Source organism: Micromys minutus, assembly GCF_963924665.1.
Source record: "Micromys minutus genome assembly, chromosome: 6".
NCBI classification, from domain to species: Eukaryota; Metazoa; Chordata; class Mammalia; order Rodentia; family Muridae; genus Micromys; species Micromys minutus.
Window position 1 is genome coordinate 41,121,861 of NC_137975.1, and position 12,571 is coordinate 41,134,431.

The 12,571-nt window shown below is 39.2% G+C and overlaps 1 protein-coding gene across 1 annotated transcript in view; it reads right to left on the bottom strand.

Annotated features, from left to right (window-relative positions):
* GPR158 (G protein-coupled receptor 158) overlaps positions 1-12,571 on the bottom strand; it is a gene marked incomplete at both ends in the record, with an annotated part of 357,084 nt that overhangs the window by 21,536 nt on the left and 322,977 nt on the right. The window contains one exon of the mRNA XM_080917650.1: positions 3,716-3,954. Coding sequence (XP_080773776.1) covers positions 3,716-3,954 — 239 coding nt within the window. The remainder of the gene's footprint in view (positions 1-3,715; positions 3,955-12,571) is intronic.

Genomic DNA, 12,571 nt, shown 5'->3' on the forward strand with positions numbered 1-12,571 from the left:
CTTCTACTTAAGATGTCTCCTTCATGTTTGATACAATCCCTCTCTACCTCCATCTGTCACTACTATCAAACGGATGTTCCCTACATTTCTCTAGAATGACACAAACATTACCCATGGCTCAAAGTGCTTCTACAAAAAGATTCCTGGTATCTGGTTCAAAATATTTTGTCTTCTTTCACTGAACAATTACCATACCAAAAATCTTTTCACCATACCTTTTTTCTTTATAATCTAATAATAATTTCTTTTTATTTATACTAAGAATAAACAGTTGATGAGGAGCAGTTTATAACATAAACATTTTATATCTCCCAGAGTGTTCACCATAGCAGTCAAGAAACTAGAAGTACTTAAGGAAATATTACTGATAGCATGTAATTCCTGCACTCTATTAAAGTTTATGAAATGAATTGCAGTTGTGAATCACACATCCTCATTTATTTCTGCAGACTACAAAAATTATTTTTAAAGAAGTCTTGATGCCATCACAAAAGTAGTGTGCAAAAGATGCAAATGCTACATGAGTTGAACGGTGTCCTTGTTTGTGACCTCATGTGTGCTTCTTGTCATCATGTTTTTGTTGTTTTGTTAAATATAAACATAGTGGGGCTGGAGAGATGACTCAGCAGTTAAGAGCACTGACTGCTCTTCCAGAGGTCCTGAGTTCAATTCCCAGCAACCACATGGTGTCTCACCACCATCTATGGTAGGATCTGACTCCCTCTTCTGGCCTGCAGACATAAATGCAGACAGAACACTGTGTACATAATAAATGGATAAACAAACGAATGTTTAACACAAACATAAACATGGTGACTTTTCTTTATAATGAAAGAGAATCTGGCCTCTAGAGGCATTGCTGTTGTCTCAGTAGGTGGCAGAGAGGAGAGAAGATATGTCTATGCTTGGAATTCTGACCAATGAACATTTGAATGTTAGCAGCCTAATATTCCCTGAAGAAAAAAAAAAGTGAGCCTGAGACAACCACCAGTGTGTTGCCATGGGGTCCTGACAGGAAGCTAGCCTGAGAAAACTGCCAGTTCCACACCACAGAGGCCTTGACTGAAGACTAGCAGACTAGCTCTCAGGTAGTAATGAGACAGAAGATCCTTGCAAGGGCCAAGAAGATCACCAGTCCAGCACCACGGGGCCTGCACAGGCAGTTATGCTGGATGTGAGGGGTGAAGGTGGGGGTCAGGGGTCGGGGACAGACTGATGTCTGGTTCTATAATGACTGAACAAGGCTTAGAACTCCTGAGATGACCCCAGACACACAGAGACCCCAGGCACCACAAAGAGGAGCAAGTGAGTGGTGGTGGAGAAATTAAAGAGAAAGATAGAAAGATGTGAGTACAATAAAGTAAGGCAAGACTGGAGACTCAAAGATCCTGAGGAAAAGCCTGATGTGGGTAGCTGATAATGCAACTTGTGACCATGATGGGGTCCTGGCCTGTGCCACTGCAGGGCAGTAGGGGGAGGGTGCAGAGGGCACATCTGGGTCTGTGGCCCTGAAGCATCAGGGGTCTTTTAGCACTGAAGATCAGGTAGATGTCACTGGTCTGTGCTGCCTCCCAGGACGTGTTGATATCTAAGTGCTGTGCAGAACTGGCCCCACCCCTCATGTGGGTATTGTTGGAGAGATGGTCCTGGGACATGAGAACAGGTGAGCTGAGTCTGTCCCGAGTCAGCTGAAGTCCTCTGGAGAGCAGATTCCACACATTGTGAGTGCTGTAGGAGAGCCAACCCAAAGATATGAGCATGTGAGGGCTGGCCCTGCCCCTTGTCTCCTCCTCCATCCACCACCTGCAGCAGGTGGGAGAAGGAGAGCTCGCCTGCACAGTAGAGTGGCCATAAATTTGGGGAGTATGGTTGAGCTGGCCCCAAGGTCATAAGTTTGGGAGACTCTAGCCCTCTCTCCTCTCTGCTGGGCAATAGACACCCTCCTTCCCTCCTTTGTCACTTGCCATCTATAGTAGGCAGAAGAGCTGGTCAAGTCTGTCACAAGCTATAACTCACAGAAGAGATGGCCCTGCACAGCATTGCCTGGGCAGCAGAGTAAAGCTGGCCCTGATTGTGAGGGTCACTGGTGAACTGGCCCCAAAGGCATAAGATCAGGCAAGCAGGTGGGCTATCCAGCTCAGATACCTCTTAGGCCCAGATCCAGGAATAGGTAGGCCTGCTCCAACATCTTCCCCATCAATGAACTGCTGCAAGCTTAAAGGAAGACTACAGATCCAAATCTACAGGATCTACATGACACAGGGCAACGACAGGATATCCAAAAGGAGTCCCATGGACATTTCTATGTTGTTAGTGTAGCAGAAGCCAGAGGCCTCATACCGGACCAATGAGTCATTGCAATGAACATTTGCAATGCAAAGAAGTGTGGACAAAAGGGAGTACTGTGGGGGACACTGTACACATTACAGCTTCCAAGGGAGATCTTTTCCCCTCTGTTATGGAAAGACTGCATGGGTGAAGGGTGGCATGGGTGGGTGAGATGTGTGAGATTGGGTACACGGTGTGACATTCATAAAGAACCAATAAAAATATTATAAGTCAATGAGTTTTCCTGCTTTGGTTACCTTGAAAAGGATCAAATAAAATGTTAAAGGCTTTTTTTTTTTGAGTTAAAACAATATTTATACAATGTCTTCCTCCTCATAGCCAGACTAAAGCCAAGCCCTGAATTGCTTCCTATTTTTGCTGCTCGCATTTCTTGTGAAAGTTAAATTTCTCAAAATATATTATCCCTGTAGCCATGTCTACACTCAGATGGCCTCAGCTTCATCCTTACAGCGTCAGGTCTATACATGTCCTGAGATGCCTTGCCAAGGAGAAGACTCATTACTGAAGATTGATAAGGACGTATCTTATTGCCTTCTAGAAAACATTATAGACTTTCAAACAAATGTTGTGAAAAAGACAGAAAGTGAGAATTAAACTCGTGTTTTGACTTCTTACAAATGCCCTTAAAATAATGTATGTTTGTTGTTTGTTATTTGTTGTTTGTTGTTTGTTTGGCTTACAAATGAGAGAAACAACAAAATATAACAGCTCTCTTTCATTCTTATTCTTTTTATATCTTTGGAAATTTAGTTTAAAATAGATGATTGCTCAAATGTCTTTTATATCTCCCTTTCTTATTTTTCAAAACCAGGAAAAGATCAGGAAAGTATCTTGAGGTTTAGGTCTGAGTCATGATACCGCCATCCCATTTTTCTGCCTCATAACTTTTACCACCTCCCTGAGAATTTTCTTTAGAGATAGGTATAGGAAAGTTAAATTAACCATAAGTTTTAGACAGTCCGTTCTTCAGCAAGAGTGAAGTCTGATCAATATCATAAGGCCTCTGTAAAGAAAAATTTCAATATTATTGCTTCCTATCACCCAAGAACATAAATCAAGATGGAGGCTACTGTTATTCAGATAGAAACCAATCCATAATTTCTCTGTACATAGATGTTGCATTTCTTCTTCACATTTTTGTATTTCTTTTACTTAGTTTGCCTTGTTTTTTCAATAAAGGAACAAGCCGTTGAAAAATAATGAGTTTCTGTTTGCAACCTGCATATTGTTCTTATCATTTTCATAATTTAGCTGCTACCAAAGTCATATTAAAATTATTTTAAAGTTAAAGATCAGACATGTCAAAGCTATTGTGGAAAGCACAAGGTACTCATGCAGTCATGCAGAGCATATGGTGGCCACATACCAACTGCTGTCATGTAATCCCAGCGGTCAATGAGGCACATATTGAAGGTGAGGTGATCAGATGTTTGCCCTTGGCCAACAAGCAAAATCTCCCGCTCCAAGTTCTGGCACATAGAAGAAGTCCAGCCAACAAGAAACCAAAACACTACCAAGACTATAACTGCCAGCATCCTCATGACACGACCACCAGTCATGTATGGAATTCTTTGTGCTGTCCGTGAAAGGAACACCTTCAAAACCCTGGAAATAAAGAAGATCAGGATGTGAAGATAAGCCAGTCATATGGAAAAGCATTAACATATGGCATTTTAAGTCTTAGGAAACTTAAGCCCAACTAAAAATCACTTTCACAGTTTTAAGACAAGAAACCCACAAACACTATTGTTCATAATTTTTATTAAATTTAACTTTTGTTCCAATATTATTCTAAGTCAAATCTTCCTGACCTGTTGTTTGTTTCTGAAAAACATTGCTTCTGGTATTTTTTATTTCATATGGTATCTTATGGTTGCTTTATCATGCTAACAAAATAATACAGTATCATAAAAACACTAATAATAAAAGATATTTAAACATTAGGTCAAATCAATAAAATTATTTTGTTAAGAGTGTTAGAATGGGGTTTTTTAAATGTGTTTTCTTTTCTTCTTATTGTAATTTTTCTTTCTGTAAAGATGCCTCCAATAGCTAGGGCAGGAAACTGCTGCATTTGATGTCAGTTGTATTGTTCTACCTCCAAATATGGCACAAAGGTAAAAATCTAGTTTTACTCTACTGACCCACCCATTAATCAGTTTAATTTTTAGGCTATTCTCAGAGTACTGTAAACTTTCCATTCTCACACTGAGAATTCACCAGAGCTGTTACTGGAGAATCACTGCCAAGCAGCAGGTCAGTAAGTTTCACCATGTCATTAGGTCAGTAAGTTTCACCATGTCATCAGGTCAGTAAGGTTCACTATGTTATCAGGTCAGTAAGGTTCACCATGTCAGGTCAGTAAGGTTCATAATGTTATTAGGTCTGTAAGTTTCACCATGTCAGCAGGTCAGTAAGGTTCACCATGTCATCAGGTCAGTAAAATTCACCATGTCAGGTCAGTAAGGTTCACCATGTTATCAGGTCAGTAAAGTTCACCATGTTATCAGGTCAGTAAGGTTCACCATGTCAGGTCAGTAAGGTTCACCATGTCAGCAGGTCAGTAAGATTCACCATGTCAGCAGGTCAGTAAGGTTCACCATGTTAGCTGTTCGTTTCCGTGTCTTGGTAGAACCTTTTCTTATCCAATCTTTGGCTAGTAACTGGCAAGTGTGTTCTTCCTGCTGTAACTCCAACTGGTATATCTACTACTTGTTATGAGCTTGCTGTATCTGCCCCAAGTAATGACCACTGTTATCCTATTATAGGATACAGCTAAATATTTACTTAGTTATATGAGCATGACATCCAATCAAATATTTTTATAGAGTCTGTCTGAAATACGTAGAAAATCTGCTAAAATATAATTATTATCTACAGTAAACATAGATCTAAAACAATTTTATACTCAGGTTACTTCCAAACCTAGAAGTTCTTACTCTCATTTTAGAAGCCAGTACTGTCAAGAGTGTAAGAGGTAGGAAGTCCTAGTGACCTATGCCAGAAGAAAAATAAATTATAAATATTAGACCCATCATCAAAGAAGAGATTTTATTTTTAAAAGACTGGTGAGTGGCAATTTGTGTGTTAAAATCTCAGCATTTATGCATTTCCTCTTATCTTTAAACTTTACCAATAAACTTTACCAATATGTGGACCAATTATGAACCCCTACTGTTTTAGATTAAAAACCAAACCTTCTCCTGCAATTAGCAAATGAATAGACTCAAAAAACCCTATATTACAGGTGATAGGAAGTTACTGAAAAGTTAATGTTTTTCTACTTTTTAATAAAAGAGACCTGCAGTCACTGAATACACAGAATTGCTTCTGGCTCTAACAGGGAGAATTCTAAACTGGGATGACTGCCTTCCAAGGTGGGACCTGACACCTGCTGGTCTTCCTTATTGTAACAAGGACAGATGTGGTGGTTTGAATAGCTATGGCCCCCACAGACTCATGGCCTATAGGCAGTGGCACTATTAGGAGGGAAGGCCTTGTTGGAATAAGTGTGACCTTGTTGGAGGAAGTGCAGCACTGTGGAGACTGGCTTTGAAGTCTCATATGTTAGAGTGGCAGTCTCCTTCTTGCAGATTAAGATGGACAACTCTCAGCTCCTTCTCCAGCACCATGTCTACCTGCACACTGTATGCTTCCCACCATGATGATAATGAACATAGCCCATGAAATTAAGCCGGCCCCAATTACATCTTTTATGCTGCAGTCACGGTGCCTCTTCATAACCATAGAAACACCAAGACAGCAGAAAAAGAGAAAGTGATTCCAAACTCTTGTTCTCTCTTCTGAACTTCTGAAACTAACTGTAAGGAGAAGCAGTTATAACCATGTGTTAGGCTTCAGGCAAGGCACCATGGGAAACAGAGAGGGGATTCCTATCTTTTGGAACACAGATGCAGTCATGGGTCAGGAGCCCCCGTGGGAGTCTGTATGTGCGAGGATTGTGAAAATTTGGTAAGAATACAAGGATTCTGAACTTGTGACAGCTGAAAGTTAACTCAAAGCCAAATGTGTCTTGAATTTGAGGTGTTTCTGGCCATGCTTACTCGTGGTGCCCTGCACCACTGAAGCAGCTTCAGGGTTAGCCTTGAACGCAGAACATTTCCCAGTTTGCAATGTGCATGCCTTCACACCACGTGACACAAGCCTGTGCTGCCAGAAACAGCTGGTCTCAAAACAAACCTCTAAATGCTGTGAATGCCAGTGATTTTACTGGTACTTTCACGTTTTCTGCACTTACAGAGAGTGGCTGAAACATAGCAAACAAAACTATTCATGTTTTCTACTGTCATTTCTCTGCATATTTAACATTAGTAAACCTTGGGTTGTTGTCTTAGAGTAATTTAAAAAGTGATTTTGTTTTTGAGTTGCTGACTTGTAAATTTATACAAGAAGACATGAAATTACCTTTTCCTTGAAATTGGGATGAAAATTTTAAGTTTCTGAAATAGCCCTAAAACACACTTCAGCTATTTAGTCTCTTAATGCAGAGCTATGAAGAACTGCATTTTCAGCACCAACAGTTATAAAATCAAGATCAACCTGGATAAACAGTGAAGATGTTCTATGCCCTGTGTTATCAAATATGTAACCAAAATTTAATTCTTTACACAAACAATAAGCAAGGATATTCACTTATTTTGTATCATTTACAACATTTACCTTTTTACTTATTTATTTTTCTTTTTTGAGTCTTTCATACATGATACTATATTTACATCCTTTGCAGCCCCATCGCTCTCCATCTTTAACCACCCAACCTCCCTGTTTCCTCTCAAATTTGGGATCTCTTCTTTTTTCATTGTTAATGCTGCACACACACCCTATTGAGCCCCTTTAGAACATGCAATTAGAGCTAACCACTTGAAATAACCTATCATCTCTAGAAAAGACTGAGTCTTCTTTCTCAGCAGCCATTGCCTGGAACTCAGTGACGTGGGGTCTTGTGACATTTTTCCACCTATACTGGAATGTCAACTGGTGTCCTGATGGTTCAGGTTTTCTTTAGGCAACCATGTTGCTGTAATTTCATGAGAACATTTTCCTCTCCTGTAAAAGACACTACCTAACAGCAGGCATCCTAGCACCTTGCTCTTACCATTATTCTTCCCTGACCATTTCTGAAAATTTCCCCCAGTCTTATGTGTAAAGGCTTGAGGTGTAGATATATTAATCTTGCCTGGGCACCCACAATTACTTGTTCTTTGCAGTTTGGCACATTGTAGAGTTCAGTAATACCTCTAGCTGCTGTAAACAGACACTTCATTAATGAGGGATGAGAGCTACGCTTATCTGCGGATATACAGATGTGTGTTTACAATGCAGTTAGGGATTATTGTGATTTAGGAAAGTGGCAGTTGTAGGTTCTCCTCTAGGATACATGACCACAAGAGCCACAGGTTATGTTTCCAATGGGAGGCATAGTTTTCCTCCTGTTGATCGGGACTTAAATCCAATTAAACAGCTGCTGCTAAGACTTATCTTGTCAGCTGGTCATTGCTGTGGAATGTAGGTTCTACAGCTGGGTAGGTCTGTTGGTTGCTTTCCTTCCTTATCAGATTGCATAGCATCTTTAGATACAATGAATGATGAATGATAGTTCTCAGGGAGAATTTCGAAACCAGTTACATCTTAATATTCAAGTCTTTATCTGAAGTATGTGGTATCTTCAGAAAAAAAGGTTTTGCCTTCAATTTCTGGGAGGCAGTCAAGGGCAATAGGAGCAGACCATATTGTTTCAGTTGTCTCTTATACCCTGGTTTTTAATCTTTAATGAACTGTAAAAGTATGTGTATAAAAATAGTTACTTCAATAAAAAATATTGGGACCAGTGAGATGGCTCAGCAAGCAAGGGTCCTTGCCACCACCCCTGATGACCCAAGTTTCATCCCTGGGACCTGCATGGTGAAAGGAGAGAACCTGGTCCCAAAATTTTTCCTCTGACTTCCACATACAGATCATGGCATGTTGATAACCACCCAGCATGCACAAATATGCACACACCAAATAATAAGTATGTAAATTAGTCGATTTCCTTTTGGTTGGGTGCTAGGGATAAAACACAGGGTAATCCCATGCATACAAGGGATTCCAGTACTGCAGCCGTGCCTCTATTTCCTTAAATTTAATTTCACTCTGATTCATTATAAATATATTATATACCTTTACCTAGCTATACCTATATATCTAGGTTTGTATAAAAAAAATCCTTATATAGAAATAGGCTGTACATAGAAAAAGTTTGACTAGTTCTTTTTTACAGCTGGCAATCTAACTAGAAATAAGTCTGAAATTGTTACTACTGTATGAAAACTTCAAAAGTAAAAAAATAAAAATCGATGAAGGTAATGAATAAATTGCTACCCTGTTAAACAACATGTATTCATGGATTATGGGTAGCTATGCCTTGCTGAAGATCTATACTTAGAAATAGCAGAGGATTGAATTAGGGGAGCAGAAACCCTGGAATAGGGACTTGGTATCTGCCTGGAAAGCCATTGCATGCGGAACAAACACTCAGGCCATTTGCCACAGGGAACAGCAGAGATACAGGGACACAGGCCTTGAGAAACTGCACTGTGAGTAGCTGGGGCACAGAGAGGGCTAGGCCTAGCTTACAGTAGACATGGCCCTCCGGTTTGTCAGGGGAGCAGGAACTCTGTTGTAGGGACTCGGTGTCCACACTGAAGGCCCTTGCCTGCAGACCAAACACTCAAAACATTTGCCACCTAAATAGTGGAGATCCAGGGACACAGGCCAGGTACACAGGAGAGATGGGAAACAATCACTGACAACAAGACCACGTATAATCACAGACAACAAATTGGCAAGAGGAAAGCTAAAGAACTTAAATGGAAACCAAGAAAACTGAAAACATCAGAACCCAGCTCTCCCGTCACAGCAAGCAGCAGAATGCCAAACTCTCCAGAAAAAGAAGACTCAGACCTGAAACCATACCTCAAGATGATGATGGAGATCTTTGACAAGAGCAAGAATAACTCACTTAAACAAGAACAGGAGGAAAACCATAAACAAATAGAAGCTTTTAAAGAGGAAACACGAAAAACACTCAAAGAAATCAAAGAACTAGAGGAAAACAAAAACAAGAAGATGAGGGAATTGAAGAAGGAATTAAAAATGTAAATGGAAACAATAAAGAAAACACTAAAAGAGACAACACTGGAGGTGGAAAAACTAAAAAAGAAATCAGGAGTCACAGATGCAAGCATCTCTAACAGACTACAAGAGATGGAAGAGAGAATCTCAGGGGCCGAGGACAACATTGAAAACATAAACAAAACAGTCAGAGAAGATGCAAAAGCCAAAAAGCTCCTAACCAAAAATGTCCAGGTGATCCAGGACACAATGAGAAGACCAAACCAAAAGTTACTAGGAATAGAAGAGGGCAAAGAATATCAACTAAGAGGCACAGTAAATATCCTCAACAAAATTGTAGAAGAAAACTTCCCTACCCTTAAGAATGAGATGACCATGACAATAAAAGAAGCCTACAGAACTCTAAATAGAGTGGACCACAAAAGACACATAATAGTCAAAATGCCAAGTGTTCAAAACAGAGAAAGAATACTAAAAGCAGTAATAGAAAAAGGTCATGTAACATATAAAGGTAGACCAATAAGAATTACACCCGAATTTAAACAGAGACTATGAAGGCTAGAAGATCCTGGACAGACATCATGCAGATTCTAAGTGAACACAAGTGTCAGCCCACACTGCTATACCCAGCAAAACTCTCGATCATCACAGATGGAGAGCCCAAGATATGCCAGGACAAAACTAAATTTATACAAAATCTGACCACAAATCCAGCACTACAAAGAATTATAGGCAGAAAACCGAATACAAGAAGGGAAACTGCATCCTAGTAAAAAGAAGAACACAACTAAGCAAGAAAACCAAAAGAAGAAAGACAAACAGGCACAATTCTACCTCTAAAAGCAAAAATAGCAGAAGACAGTAACCACTATTGTTTAATATCTGTTGACATAAATGAACTCAATTCCCCAATAAAAAGGCATATGCTATCAGACTGGATACATAAACAGAATCCAGCAGTTTGCTACATACAAGAAACTCATCTCAAAGACAAAGACAGACACTATCTCAGAGTAAAAGGTTGGGAAAAAACTTCCAAGCAAACAGCCCCAAGAAACAAGCTGGAGTAACCATTATAATATCAAATAAGGTAGATTTTCAACCAAAAGTTATCAAAAAAGATAAGGAAAGACACTTTTTACTCATTACAGGAAGAATTTGTCAGGAGGAACTCTCAGTCATTAACATATATGCTCCAAATACAAGAGCACCCATATTCATAAAAGAAACCCTACTAAAGCTCAAAAAATACATTGCACCCACACAATAATAGTGGAAGACTTCAACACCCCAGTCTCATCAATGGATGGATCATGGAAACAGATACTGAACAATGACACAGTGAAACTAGCAGAGGTTATGAACCAATTGAAATTAATAGATATCTATAAAACATATCATCCTAAAACAAAAGACTACACCTTCTCAGCACCTCACGGCACCTTCTCCAAAATTGACCATATAATTGGTGACAAAACAAGCCTCAATAGATATAAGAGAATTGAAATACTTCCAATGCATCCTATCAGATCACCATGGTCTAAGGCTGGTCTTTAATAATAACAAAGACAACAACAAGCAATATACACATGGAAAATAAACAATGCTCTATTAAAAAGTAGCATGGTTAAAGAAGAAATAAAGAAAGAAATTAAGGATTTTCTAGAATTTATTGAAAACATAAACACAGCATACCCAAACCTATGGGATGCAATGAAAGCAGTACTGAGAGGAAAACTCATAGCTCTGAGCGCTTCCAAAAGAAACTGGAGAGAGCATACACTAGCAACTTGACAGCACAGTTGAAAGCTCTAGAACAAAAGGAAGCAGATACACCCAAGAGGAGTATACAGCAATAAATAATCAAACTCAGAACAGAAATTGACCAAATAGAAACAAAAAGAACCATTCAAAGAATCAAAAAAACGAAGAGCTGGTTCTTTGACAAAATTAACAAGATTGATAAACCCCTAGCCAGACTAACTATAGGGCAACGAGAGAGTATCCAAATTAACAAAATCAGAAATGAAAGTGGAGACATAATAACTGAAACTGAGGAAATTCAAGAAATCATCAGATGCTACTACAAAAGCCTATACTCAACAAAGCTGGAAAATCTGGAGGAAATGGATGAATTCCTAGACAGATACCAGATACTACAGTTAAACCAGAGCCAGGTAAACTATCTAAATAATCCTATAACACTTAAAGAAATAGAAGCAGTCATCAAAAACCTCCCAACCAGAAAAGCCCAGGTCCAGATGGGTTCAGTGCAGAATTTTATCAGACATTTATTGACAACATAATACCAATACTCTCCAAACTATTCCACAAAATAGAGTCAAATGGAACACTACCTAACTCATTTTTCAAGGCCCTAATAACTCTCATTTCTAAACCACACAAAGACCCTACAAGGAAAGAGAACTTCAGACCAATCTCACTTATGAACATGTTGCAAAAATATTCAACAAAATCCTTGCAAACCAAATGCAAGAACACATGAATACGATCATTCACCATGATCAAGTAGGCTTCATCCCTGGGATGCAGGGATAATTTAATATAATGAAATTCATCAATGTAATCCACCATATAAACAAACTGAAAGAAAAATAACACATGGTCATCTCACTAGATGCTGAGAAAGCATTTGAAAAAATTCAACACTCCTTCATGTTAAAAGTCTTGGAAAGAACAGGAATCCAAGTCTCATACCTAAACATAATAAAAGCAATATACAGCAAACCAACAGCCAACATCAAACTTAATGTTGAGAAACCTAAAACAATCCCACTAAAATCAGGGAACAGACAAGGCTAGAGAATATCATCCTGAGTGAGGTAACCCAGTCACAAAAGAACAGACATAATATGCAGTCACTGATAATTGGATACTAACCCCAGAAAGCTCTGAACACCCCAATAGACTATATGAAGCTCAAGAAAAACAAATGCCAAAGTGACAAGATTTAAGAAAGTGCTCTATTCCTGGGACAATGCAGAGAATAAACAGAGGCAGGCGATATCCTGAAAACTGCTGATGCAACAAGTTTGTAGGAGTGGGAGTCAGGAGCTAAAGTCTCCAT